This window comes from Scyliorhinus torazame, chromosome 6 (genome assembly GCF_047496885.1).
Source record: "Scyliorhinus torazame isolate Kashiwa2021f chromosome 6, sScyTor2.1, whole genome shotgun sequence".
NCBI lineage: Eukaryota > Metazoa > Chordata > Chondrichthyes > Carcharhiniformes > Scyliorhinidae > Scyliorhinus > Scyliorhinus torazame.
In genome coordinates this window covers 307,600,751-307,613,124 of record NC_092712.1, presented here as the reverse complement: position 1 = coordinate 307,613,124, position 12,374 = coordinate 307,600,751, and the positions used below count along the sequence as shown (strand labels likewise).

The 12,374-nt window shown below is 50.1% G+C and overlaps 1 protein-coding gene across 10 annotated transcripts in view; it reads right to left on the bottom strand.

The window, feature by feature from the left end:
- fars2 (phenylalanyl-tRNA synthetase 2, mitochondrial) overlaps positions 1–12,374 on the bottom strand; it is a 612,336-nt gene that overhangs the window by 122,516 nt on the left and 477,446 nt on the right. For all 10 annotated transcript variants that reach the window (XM_072510013.1, XM_072510016.1, XM_072510012.1 and 7 more), the window contains one exon: positions 2,836–2,987. In XM_072510013.1, coding sequence (XP_072366114.1) covers positions 2,836–2,987 — 152 coding nt within the window. The remainder of the gene's footprint in view (positions 1–2,835; positions 2,988–12,374) is intronic.

Sequence of the window (12,374 nt, the reverse complement as noted above, 5' to 3'; positions counted from 1 at the left end):
GCACGGGTGGCGGCATTTGGGGCAACGGTTTTGGCTATGGATCAGCATATCCAAGGCCTGGGGCAATCTGTGTAGGCGTTGGCCGAGGGTCAGGGCAGGGTAGCTGTCTCACAGGCAACCATGCCCCAGAGCCATCTGGAAATCGTAGCCGTGCTCCTGAGCATGGCCCAGTCAAAGCAGGCCGTAGCTGGGAACGTCGGCGGCATTGCTGAGGCACTGACCAACGTGGTGCAGACACAGAGGGAGGTAACCCAGTCCCAGAGAGAGATGGCGCAGTCACTAGCTGATGTGACACAATCCCAGAAGGTAGTGGCATAGTTGCAGCATGATGTGGCACAATCCCAGACGGAGATGGTCCACTCCTGTGCTCCATGGCCGCGAGCGTGCGGAACCTGGTCGAGACCAGAGTGGGCCACCAGGACTGCCACCAGCAGGTGGTGGGGGAGCCTCAGGGTATAGCTCAGCTCGCACCCCCATCCCATGGAGTTGCCCGGGGGCTATCGGGCACCCCGAGGGAGGAGGAGCTGATGGGGCCTGTGCCGGTGACTCCCGCAGGGGAGGTGCTGGAACACCGCAGCACCTTGGACTCCCTCTTCCAGGCGGCACCACGCCACCTGGGACACCCGTGCAGCAGCCGGGCCCAGTCAGGCCCATTCGCTCCAGGAGATGATCGCCAACTAGGTCACAGGGCAGGAATCATAGCTGGCCGCCACCACTCCTGTTGTACCGTCTGGGGAATCACCTAGGCGTTGCGTTACGGCTACTGTGAGCGGTGCCCTGAGAGGGCCACTGGCGGGTGGCGGCCGGGTCGGGGTGCGGGGATGTTGGCACCCACACGGCCGGTGTAACTCTACAGAACCTGGGGTCAAGGTGGGTGATCAGTGTGGTGCGCACAAGATGGTCACGATAATGACGGTCCGTGCCCGGGCACCGCCCAGTCCCCTGTGGGGTTGCATCGCCACTTGCCCCTACACCACCCCCCCTCCCCCCCGGCCCTGGCAGGGCCCCACCACACCCCAGCAAGCGAGGCCAGTATCCAGCCCAGCATCCCACAGTCACTCCTGTGATGTGCAGGGTAGGTGGATTAGCCATGATAAATTGCCCCTTAAGTGGAATTTTTTTCAGCAAGCAAGCTAAGAATTTTTTTTTTTTTTTAATTCCACTTAAGGGGCAATTTATCATGGCCAATCCACCCACCCTGCACATCTTTGCGTTGTGGGGCTGAGACCCACACAGACATGGTGAGAATGGGCAAACTCCACACGGACTGTAACCCGGGGCCGAGATTGAACCCGGATCCTCAGCGACAAGAGGTAGCAGTGCTAACCACTACGCCACCGTGCCGGCCAGGCAAGCTAATAATCTCACCACTGAGATTACATTTGTTACCAAACATGAAAAATCGGCCCGATAATGGGTATGATATCAACCGTCATGATTTAGTTTTTAATTTAATCCATCTTTAAATTGCAACTCAAACTTAAACGTCTGATTTTCTGAAATCAAATAATTTATATGCACTTGTCTTTATTTTCAGCAGCCATATGACACTGGTGTAAAATTTTTGTGCGCGATTGTTATTGGAAAATTATTCCTGAAATTAAGTCCTTCATAGGGCCAATTTCCTGCTTTGAATACAAAACGAACATTTTGCATGGTAGATACAACATGTCCTAAAACATGCAATCATGAAAACGTTTCCATTTTTAATGTGACTCCCACTGATGCCACACAAATGCATTAAAAGAAACAGAAAATGCAGTCGAGTCTCTGTAAGAATAAACTTTAAAGATTTCTCAAATCACAATACAACATCAGAAAAATGCCTTTGCTTCTTACCGAACCTAAAATTCTGGTTGTAGTTTGACACCTGTTTTGAATCATCATATTAACAGGAAGTTCATGGGGGCGATTCTCCGAGCCCTGCGCCGGGCCAGAGAATTGCCGCAACCACGCCACGCGCCCCGACGCGCGATTCTCCGAGGTGTGGAGAATCGCCGCCATTTGCGCCGGTGCGTTTGACGCGGCGCCGCCCGCGGGACGCTGGAATCGGCGGGGCCGCCAATTCTCCGGCCCGCATGGGCCGAGCAGATACGACAGAGTCCCGCTGGTGGCGTTCACTCCTGGTCGCTGCCGGCGGGAACTCTGCGCGAAGGGTTGGGGGGGGGGCGGCCTGTGGGGCGGGGAAAAGCAATCCTTCACCGGGGGGGGGGGGGGGGGGGGGGGGCTCCAATGGGGTCTGGTCCGTGATCGGGGCCCACAGATCGGCGGGCCGGCCTCTCCCCCCCCCCCGGGCCTACTTTGCTGCGCGGCCGGCCCCTGAACACCGACGCCATGTTGAGACGGGGCCGGCGCGCTGAAGAAGTCCCCTGCGCATATGCGGGTTGGCGCGGCGCCCATTTGGCGCCGGGAAGGGAGGCTGGAGCGGCGTGAACCGCTCAAGCGCCATGCTGGCGGCGCCTTCTGGGGGTCAGAATCGGTCGTACTCTGGCCCGTTTCGCGCCGTCGTGCACTTGGTCTCCATTTTGGAGAATCGCCCCCACGTGTGCAGCTTTTTATCATGAAGACAGGACCATTTTAATGAGTTCAGATGTGTTTGGCCATAGGGATTGATATATATATGTAAAAGAGTAAGGAAATTTAGGTGTAGTGTAGTCATGTATGTAATGTACTTGCATCCAGATTTATTTGATTGTTTATGCTGAGTATTAGCTTTATGCTCCAATAGCCCATGTCTCTGGGCACAAATACACAAGAAATTCCACCCCAGCATCTGACTAACCCCAGCATCTGTCAGCGCCGATATTCATTTCTGAAAGGTAATGAGGTACCTACTTTGGATGTGTGAAATGGTCAATGAGGCTGACCTTCTCAACCAGGTCACCACCAATATTTCGCACCAAATCGTAGAAATCATTTTTTTCATATCCTTCTTTTGGAATCCAGAAAGAGATGTCATTTACTAATGGTGGGTATTTGCTAAGGGGCTGCAAAACAAACAAAAAAAATTCAGAAATAGTTAAAAACAGGTACGTTATTTCACTAAAACAGAAAATGATAGAAAATATTCAGCATGGCAGGAACATCTACGGTGAGAAACAGTTTTCATTTCAAGGCAATAGCCTTTTGTCAGAATTGGAAGATGTGAGAGATTAAGTAACTTTTAAGTACAGATCCAGGAATAAGTGGGGTGGGAAGTAATGGGGAGAGGACGGAACAAAGGATCGGTTTCCCTTAACTTCTTCACTGACTTGAACCTTTGTATTCTCCTGCACCATCATCCCTCCCCTTTCGCTGGATCTGTACTTGTTTATAGACGGTTAACCTCTCACCTGCACCTTCCCAATTCATGAAAGGTAATTGACTTGAAACATTTGCCCAGGTTTTGCGGTCAACAATAAGCAAACAGCGCCAGCATTTCATCACGCTTATACTTGCCCACAGACTTTCTATGGGTTGCCGAAGTTAAAATTCCATTTTACACGGTGCCCTCTGAAGGGGATTTGGGACCTATTTGAATAGGGCAAACAATTGTGTATCTCCTTCGCCAATTAGATAAAGAATCCTTACTGATGGAGGTAGGGCATAAACCTTTCTATCTCCCTATTCATTTAGTGTACGAAATGGATGTCAAGGTTGATACATATTCTTCTGAATCAGTTTACTGTTTTATATACTAAATCTACTGAATGATCAAATTTTAAATTGGCTGAATTTACCTCATTTCTTTGTCTGGAGTCCTGAACTAATTCAGACATTAATGTAAACATACACTTGGGTCTCTTCTGAATCTAGGCTTGTTTACTATTCATGCACCACTGAATCGTGTTTTTTCCTTGTCTGACTCTGCCCACTATTTTTATAAGTAATGTATATAATGCAGGCATTTTCAAAGTGGGGTTGCAACCTGCGGGTGGGTTTTCAGGTGGCTTTGAAAATGACTGAAGCAACCATATAAAAAAATTGACGGCGTACTGCGCATGCGTGCCCGCTCATCAGTGTGCATGCGCGCCACCCAGCGAGAAGCACCGCCTCCTCCTGACGTCAGTGCGCTGAAGCAGGAGAAGATTGTTTTTAAAATTCAATGTTATCTTTCTGCCTGAAGCGTGGCAGAGAGCAGGTCACGCGTCCCAAACGCTGACGTCATATGCTTTGGGCGCGATTGCGATTCCTCCATTTTGTCAGCAGCAAACAAATAAAATTTAAAATGGATTGTTTTGTTATAAGGAAGAGAGGGCCAGAGACACAAACAGGCCAGGATCTCACAACTAAACCTGCTGGAGAAAGTGGCTCAGGAGCATCCACAGCAGGACAAAGCAGTAGGGTCCACAACATGACAAAGCAGTGCTGGTGTGAGCTCCAGGGCCTCTGGTGAACAGCCCATTAAGAAGAAGCTGAAATCAGGCACAAAGCAGTACAAAGACGATTTTTTAAGGTATGGATTTATTAATTGTGTCAATGTTGGCCGGCATGGGTTGCGAAGGTCAGCCGGCATGGGTCGCGAAGGTCAGCTGGCCTGGGTTGCGAAGGTTGGCTGGTGTAGGTCCCGAAGGTTGGCAGGTTGGTAAAAATGGGTTCGCGGAAACAAGTGTGAAAAACACTGATATAATGTATATAAGTAATGTATAATGCAAAAGAATCAAAAGATAAAGCCTTTGTGTTAGTGGCCCATATAAAAAATGCATAAAATTAAAAAGAATCCTCACTGACTTTAAATCTGACCTGTGCCCCAATATCTACCAATTTACAGAATGCTAGACATTCCTCTGATCGTTTATTTTCTAACTCTGTTGCATTAATGAGGCCTAGTCTCACCAGATAGATGCACACACCCAAAACATTGCAATACTGAGTCTCCTCCCCAGCAGTCTCACAAACAGTAATATTGGGGTCATGTATACTATCGTTGTTGCACTTCGTAAATTCTGCAATTTGTTTTGTTTTTACCACACTGTTCATTAATTATTGCCTGACTGCTACAGATCACGTTACCCCGATTAGAAGCTCTTGGATAGATTCACTTCAGGAGCATAGTGTATCCGGCAGCTATACTGGAATAGGAGCATCTTTTCAAATAAAAGGGCTGAATATTAATCCTTTTCACAATGCGATTCTCAGAATTGAATGTAAGGATTTTTTGAGATGAGAGACAACGGGTGCGATCTAACGGGACAAGCACAAAGTACAGTAGCGAGCGAGAATTGTCGGGTGCGTTTCAACAGCCGACCCGGCGAGATTGCCAACGGTATCTGTGGGGCCGGTAAAGATACCCCACAGGCTTCACGCCAGAAATGGCTGTCCTGCCAGCTGATTCTCCTGGGCCGCGGCCTGGCAGCTACCCACTAACGAGGGGGAGCAAACCCCAGACAGCATGCAGCCATGCCACTGCACAGACCAGCTCCTGTCCCGGCTGTTGGACACAATGGTCTTGAGACGGGACACCCTGTTCCCCCGAGTGTCAGTCACAGGTCAGCAATGCCGCCTGGGAAGCAGTGGCCGCGGCAGTCAGTGTGGGGAATGCTACCAGTAAGACTGGCACCCAGTGCTGCAAAAAGCTCAACCACCTCCACAGGGCCACACGGGTGAGTTGGTATCGGTCCCCTGGCATTGATCCCGCTCATAATTCCCCCTCTCTGTTCCCACAGGAGAAGCTGGCCCATAACTGGCAGGAAAGAGTCCAGACGGGTGGCAGGACATCAGAGTCCTCACCCCCTACATGGAACAGGCCCTGGAGGTCGCGGGGGTGACCGAGGACTGAGCAGTCCCCAACATCGAGATTGGCCTGTGCCGCAGAGGCAAGGACCCACTGGACCCCATACAGATGAACTGTACACATGTGAGTTGTACATGCCAGACATAATAATCCTTCCCTCTCACTGACCACAGGTCCATTCTCCTGCAGGATCACCATGCGATAGTGCCTGCCCATCCATGGTGCCCCATACGCCCTGCACCCCACCCCCCGCCTTCCAAGAGAACACCTCAGAGGGGAGCTCTGTGGATGCTGCCATTGAGGCGTTCCAGCTGTCATCCCTATCCTCCACCAGAGTCGAGACACACATATTGGTGGGCGAAAGTAGTGGACAAGCTTCTGGGGCATATCCTGGTGAGCACCACACAGTTGCTGATGCACATCGGGCAGGGGCAGGAACGTCCCGGTGAGACAGCAGTCGGAGGTCTGCAGGATCCTAGGACCCTGCTGGATCCCAGTCTGATGCCGAGTCTTTGGACAAGGTTATCCTGGAGCTGGGTGTGGCACCACTGGTAGCTACAGACAGGGTCACGAATGTACACCATTAAAACATATTGCCCCTGAGACACGTGAAGCTTCTGTTATGTTATTCCGCATTGCGGGTCCACCTATTACCCTGCACCCTACACCAGGCCAAGCCCCTCGGACACTCTGGTCCTGGATGCCTTATGTCAGGAACATTACTTGGACTGGGCTCAGGTTTCCTCCTCAATCCACACACCCACCCACTGGCCTCAGGAATATTCTAAATCATGGGAGAAAAGTGTTGAACATCCCTGTTTGGATCATTGTCTTATAATAACTGAGAGGAGTCTGGTGTTAATGGTATGGTGCACATGGAATGTTCAGTATCACAGCTCTTAGGTTTATTTGCATTGCACTGGGCCTGACAGATCACTGATTTGCAATGCATAAGATTACAAATTACTCATTCACGATGTAAGAACTCAAAGATTGCTGACATGCTTTGCAAAATATTGACAAAGTATTTGCAGAGGGTCAGCACCAACTCGCAGACTCTTCTTCCTACCTCCCGGAAACTGACCCTACATCAACCATCGCTTCCAGGACCTTCACTGACCTCATCTTGTCTGGAGATCTTCCCTTCACAGCCTCCAGCCTCATAATCTTTCAATCCCATAGAGTCCACTCTACCTCTTTCCTGAAATCCACAAACAAGACTATCCTGGTAGACCCATCATTTCAGCAAGTTCCTGCCCCCCTGAACTTATTTCCTTCCATTTTCACTCCATGTTTTCTCCCCTTGCCCACTCTCTTCCCACCCACAGTTTTATTCTTCTGATGTCCTACGTCATTTCAACAATTTTCTCTTTCCTGGCCCTAACTACTTCCTCCTCGGTATGAATGCCCAACCTTCTATCAGACCAGAAGACATAGCAGAATTACGCCACTCGGCCCATCGAGTCTGCTCCGCCATTCAATCATGGCTGATATGTTTCTCATCCCCATTCTCCTGCCTTCTCCGCATAACCCTGGATCGCCTTATTCAGGAATCTATCTATCTCTGTCTGAAAGACACTCAGTGATTTGGCCTCCACAGCCTTATTCGGCAATGGGTTCCACAGATTCACCAACTCTGGTTGAAGAAATTCCTCCTCATCTCTGTTTTAAAGGATCGCCCCTTCAGTCTGAGGCATTGCCCTCGGGTTCTAGTTTCTCCTACTCGTGGAAACATCCTCTTCACGTTCACTCTATCTAGGCCTCGCAGTATTCTGTAAGTTTCCTTCTAAACTCCACTGAGTACAGACACAGAGTCCTCAATCGCTCCTTATGTGACAAGTCCTTCATTCTGAGAATCATTCTTGTGAACCTCCTCTGGACCCTCTTCAAGGCCAGCATATTCTTCCTTAGGTATGTTGCCCAAAACTGCTCACAATATTCCAAATGGGGTCTGACCAGAGCCTTCTACAGCCTCAGAAGTACATACCTGCTTTGTCGAAATGAATGCTAACATTGCATTTGTTTTCTAAACTGCCAACTGAACCTGCATGTTAACCTTAAGAGAATCCTGAACTACGACTCCCAAGTCCCTTTATGCTTCTGAGTTCCGAAGCCTTTTCCCATTTAGGGGCAGCACGGTGGCACAGTGGTTAGCACTGCTGCCTCACAGCTCCAGGATCCCAGGTTCAATTCCGGTCTCGGGTGACTAACTGTGTGGAGTTTGCACTTTCTCCCCGTGTGTGCGTGGATTTCTTCCTGGTGCTCCGGTTTCCTCCCACAGTCCAAAGATGTGCAGGTTAGGTGGGATTGGCAATGCTAAATTGCCTCTTAGTTTCCAAAAAGGTTAGGTGGGGTTACTGGGTTATGTGGATAGGGTGAGGCATGGGCTTAAGTAGGGTGCTCTTTCTAAAGGCTGGTCCAGACTCAATGGGCCAAATGGCCTCCTTCTGCACTACAGATTCTATGATTTAGAAAATAGTCTATGCCTCTATTTTTCCTAGCAACGTGCACAACCTCACACTTTTCCACAGTGAATTCCATCTGCCACTTCTTTGCTCACTCTCCTCGCCTGTCCAGGTCCTTCTGCAGCCTCCCGCTTCCTCAACACAACCTCTCCCTCTTCATATCTTGGTATAATCCGCAAATTTAGCAACAATGCTTCCAGTTCCTTCTTCCAGATCATTAATGTATATCGTGAATAGCTGTAGTCCCAACACCAACCCCTTCGAAACACCACTAGTCACTGGGTGCCATCCTGAAAAGGACTCCTTTATCCCCACAGTCTGCCTTCTGACAGTCAGCCAATCCTCTATCTATGCCAGTACCTTGCCCCTAGCACCATGGACTCTAATCTTATTCAGCAGCCTCCTGTACGGCATCTTGTCAAAGGCCTTCTGGAAATCCAAACAGATCACACGCCCATTAGTTCTCCTTTGTCTAGCTTCCTCGTTACCTCCTCAAAGAATTTGAACAGATTTGTCATGCATGACCTTCCCTTGACAAATCCGTGTTGACTCAGTCCTATTTTACCATGCATTTCTAAGTACTCCACAATCTCATCCTTTGTAATAACCTCCATCCCCCACCAGGATGGTCTGAGGGATCTCCACTTCTTTCCTTTTTTTTAATAAATATTTTAATTGAAAATTTTTGGTCAACCAACACAGTACATTGTGCATCCTTTACACAATATTATAACAACACAAATAACAATGACCTATTTTATAAACAAAAAATGAATAAATAATAAATAACAAAAATGAAAACTAACCCTAATTGGCAACTGCCTTATCACAAGTAACACTCTCCAAAAATATAATTTAACAGTCCAATATATAATTATCTGTCGCAACGACCTATACATATTATACAGTATATATTAACAACCCTGAGAGTCCTTCTGGTTCCTCCTCCCCCCCCCCCCCCCCCCCACCCCCCCCCCCACCCGATCCTGGGCTGCTGCTGCTGCCTTCTTTTTTCCATTCCATCTATCTTTCTGCGAGGTATTCGACGAACGGTTGCCACCGCCTGGTGAACCCTTGAGCCGACCCCCTTAGAACGAACTTAATCCGCTCTAGCTTTATGAACCCTGCCATGTCATTTATCCAGGTCTCCACCCCCGGGGGCTTGGCTTCTTTCCACATTAACAATATCCTGCGCCGGGCTACTAGGGGCGCAAAGGCCAAAACATCGGCCACTCTCGCCTCCTGCACTCCCGGCTCTTGTGCAACCCCAAATATAGCCAACCCCCAGCTTGGTTCAACCCGGACCCCCACTACTTTTGAAAGCACCTTTGTCACCCCCATCCAAAACCCCTGTAGTGCCGGGCATGACCAAAACATATGGGTATGATTCGCTGGGCTTCGCGAGCACCTCGCACACCTATCCTCCACCCCAAAAAATTTACTGAGCCGTGCTCCAGTCATATGCGCCCTGTGTCATACCTTAAACTGAATCAGGCTTAGCCTGGCACACGAGGACGACGAGTTTACCCTGCTTAGGGCATCTGCCCACAGCCCCTCCTCGATCTCCTCCCCCAGCTCTTCTTCCCATTTCCCTTTTAGTTCATCTACCATAGTCTCCCCTTCGTCCCTCATTTCCCTATATATATCTGACACCTTACCATCCCCCACCCATGTCTTTGAGATCACTCTGTCCTGCACCTCTTGTGTCGGGAGCTGCGGGAATTCCCTCACCTGTTGCCTCGCAAAAGCCCTCAGTTGCATATACCTGAATGCATTCCCTTGGGGCAACCCATATTTCTCGGTCAGCGCTCCCAGACTCGCGAACTTCCCATCCACAAACAGATCTTTCAGTTGCGTTATTCCTGCTCTTTGCCACATTCCATATCCCCCATCCATTCCCCCTGGGGCAAACCTATGGTTGTTTCTTATCGGGGACCCCCCCCAAGGCTCCAGTCTTTCCCCTATGCCGTCTCCACTGTCCCCAAATCTTCAGTGTAGCCACCACCACCGGGCTTGTGGTGTAGTTCCTCGGTGAGAACGGCAATGGGGCTGTCACCATAGCCTGTAGGCTAGTCCCCCTACAGGACGCCCTCTCTAATCTCTTCCACGCCGCTCCCTCCTCCTCTCCCATCCACTTACTCACCATTGAAATATTAGCGGCCCAATAATACTCACTTAGGCTCGGTAGTGCCAGCCCCCCCCATCCCTGCTACGCTGTAAGAATCCCTTCCTCACTCTCGGGGTCTTCCCGGCCCACACAAAACCCATGATGCACTTTTCAATCCTTTTAAAAAAAGCCTTCGTGATCACCACCGGGAGGCACTGAAACACAAAGAGGAATCTCGGGAGGACCACCATCTTAACCGCCTGCACCCTCCCTGCCAGTGACGGGGATACTGTGGTGTTGGGTGCTCTGGTGCACAGATGAGCCAACACAGTTGTATGTGGTACAACTCTATTTTATTTTAACTCTTATAATACAGTTCGTTCTGGATACTCTGCACGTGCTGTCTCCCTGAGTGTTTCGTGTAGTAGGTCTGTCCTGGTCCTCCTCTGCAGCTAATACTGACCACCGGGGGTCGTGTCTGTGCTTTTATATCTTTCTGTCATTGGTTGTGGTGTTGTGTGTTCTGATTTGTCTGTTGGTGTGTCTATCATGATGTGTGTGTTTGAATATCATGACATCCCCCTTTTTTACAAAGATATGTGCCTACGTGGTTATAAATATAATTGTGTCGTGAGTGCATCTAAGAGTGTGTGTGTGTGTTGTGTACAGCGTGTGTATATGACGTAACTATTTACATGGGGCGATGTCGGGTGCGTCACACTAACAAGGTTGTACCATAACAAAACATGGATGCGAGAGAGAAAAAAAAAACTTGAACATTGGTCCGGTCAGACGATATCTGGAACAATAAACAACAACAGGTTATAATACAGAAGTGTTTGACTTTTTGAACGTATGAACAGCGTTATAAGTCCAGTCTAATGGGTGACCGCCTCAAGAATGGGCTGGTCCTCAAGCCGGTTCAGCTGTGGAGATTTGTGGTCACACTGGTTCACCTTGGACTGTTGGAGGTGATGCTGTTGCCGAAGTCTCTACTTTACCATTTGTTGTACTTCGTGCAGTGCTTGGTTTTTTCATTCGTGCAAATATAACATTCAACATCTTTGTTAGTGTTGCCTTGGCTGTGGTTTGGTTCTGGTGGCGATGGAAGGGGCATGATCCGTGGCATCTCCACGAAGTCATCCTTGGGAACCAGTGGAGGATCCGGCGTGTGCGTACGGTTCAGTTGCGAGCGTGGAAGGCGGCGCAAAGCTCGCTGATTGCGCCTACGCACCAATCCATCCGCCCTGCATGCCAGGAACAAGGTGGAGTCTTTTTTCTTTTTATGTTTGTGGTGGATGGCATCTTGTAGCCGATGGGTCGTTGCCATCTAAGTAGCACCATCACTAATATCATGCAAGGCGATGACTGTGCCAGATGTGGAAGTTGGCCGAGACCGTGCACGCTGGTTCCGGCCACCTGCTGTGCCGGAAGGGCGACTCCGCAGAGAAACGTCGAAGCATGTCGCCTTGGAGAGAGAATTGTTGCTCGCATCAACGTCTGGCGATGGCGCGAATTGGTGTGTCCATCTTGGACCGCCGGTGCTGGTTGCCACTGCCGACCCAGTGGGACTGCCACGCGATCCATTCCCTGTCGCCGTGGCATCCGCCGTCACCCTGAGCGTGCCATCACCGAGGCCGCGACACCGCCCGTCCGGAGCAAGGTCTGGCGTGCGCGAATCAGAGTCGGCGCTTGGCTGCTCCCCATCTGGAGTCCGGTCTGCCTTCCGTCGATGCCCCCCGTCCGGAGTCCCAACAGGTTCACTGGAGGCAGCCGAGATTCCCTGAAGCTGCACTTCTGGAGTCGGAACATGCAGGAATGCACCAACCAGTGGAGAGGCTCGAGCCATCGAGGGTGGAAGCGGTGCGCCGCCACCGCAGTCGTCAGTGGTCCCACCGTGATCGTCGAGTGCCTCGGTACGCACTAGGCGAGGTCTGTCACCTTGCACCTTTTGCATGGGAAGTGGGATGCTGTCGTCACTCGTCTCACATCCCGTGGATAGATCCTCATTAGCAGCTTGCTGTTCACTAGGGTTGGGTAAATTGTCAAGAGTTTTCATCTGGTGGTGCACACCATGTCGGTGGACTGT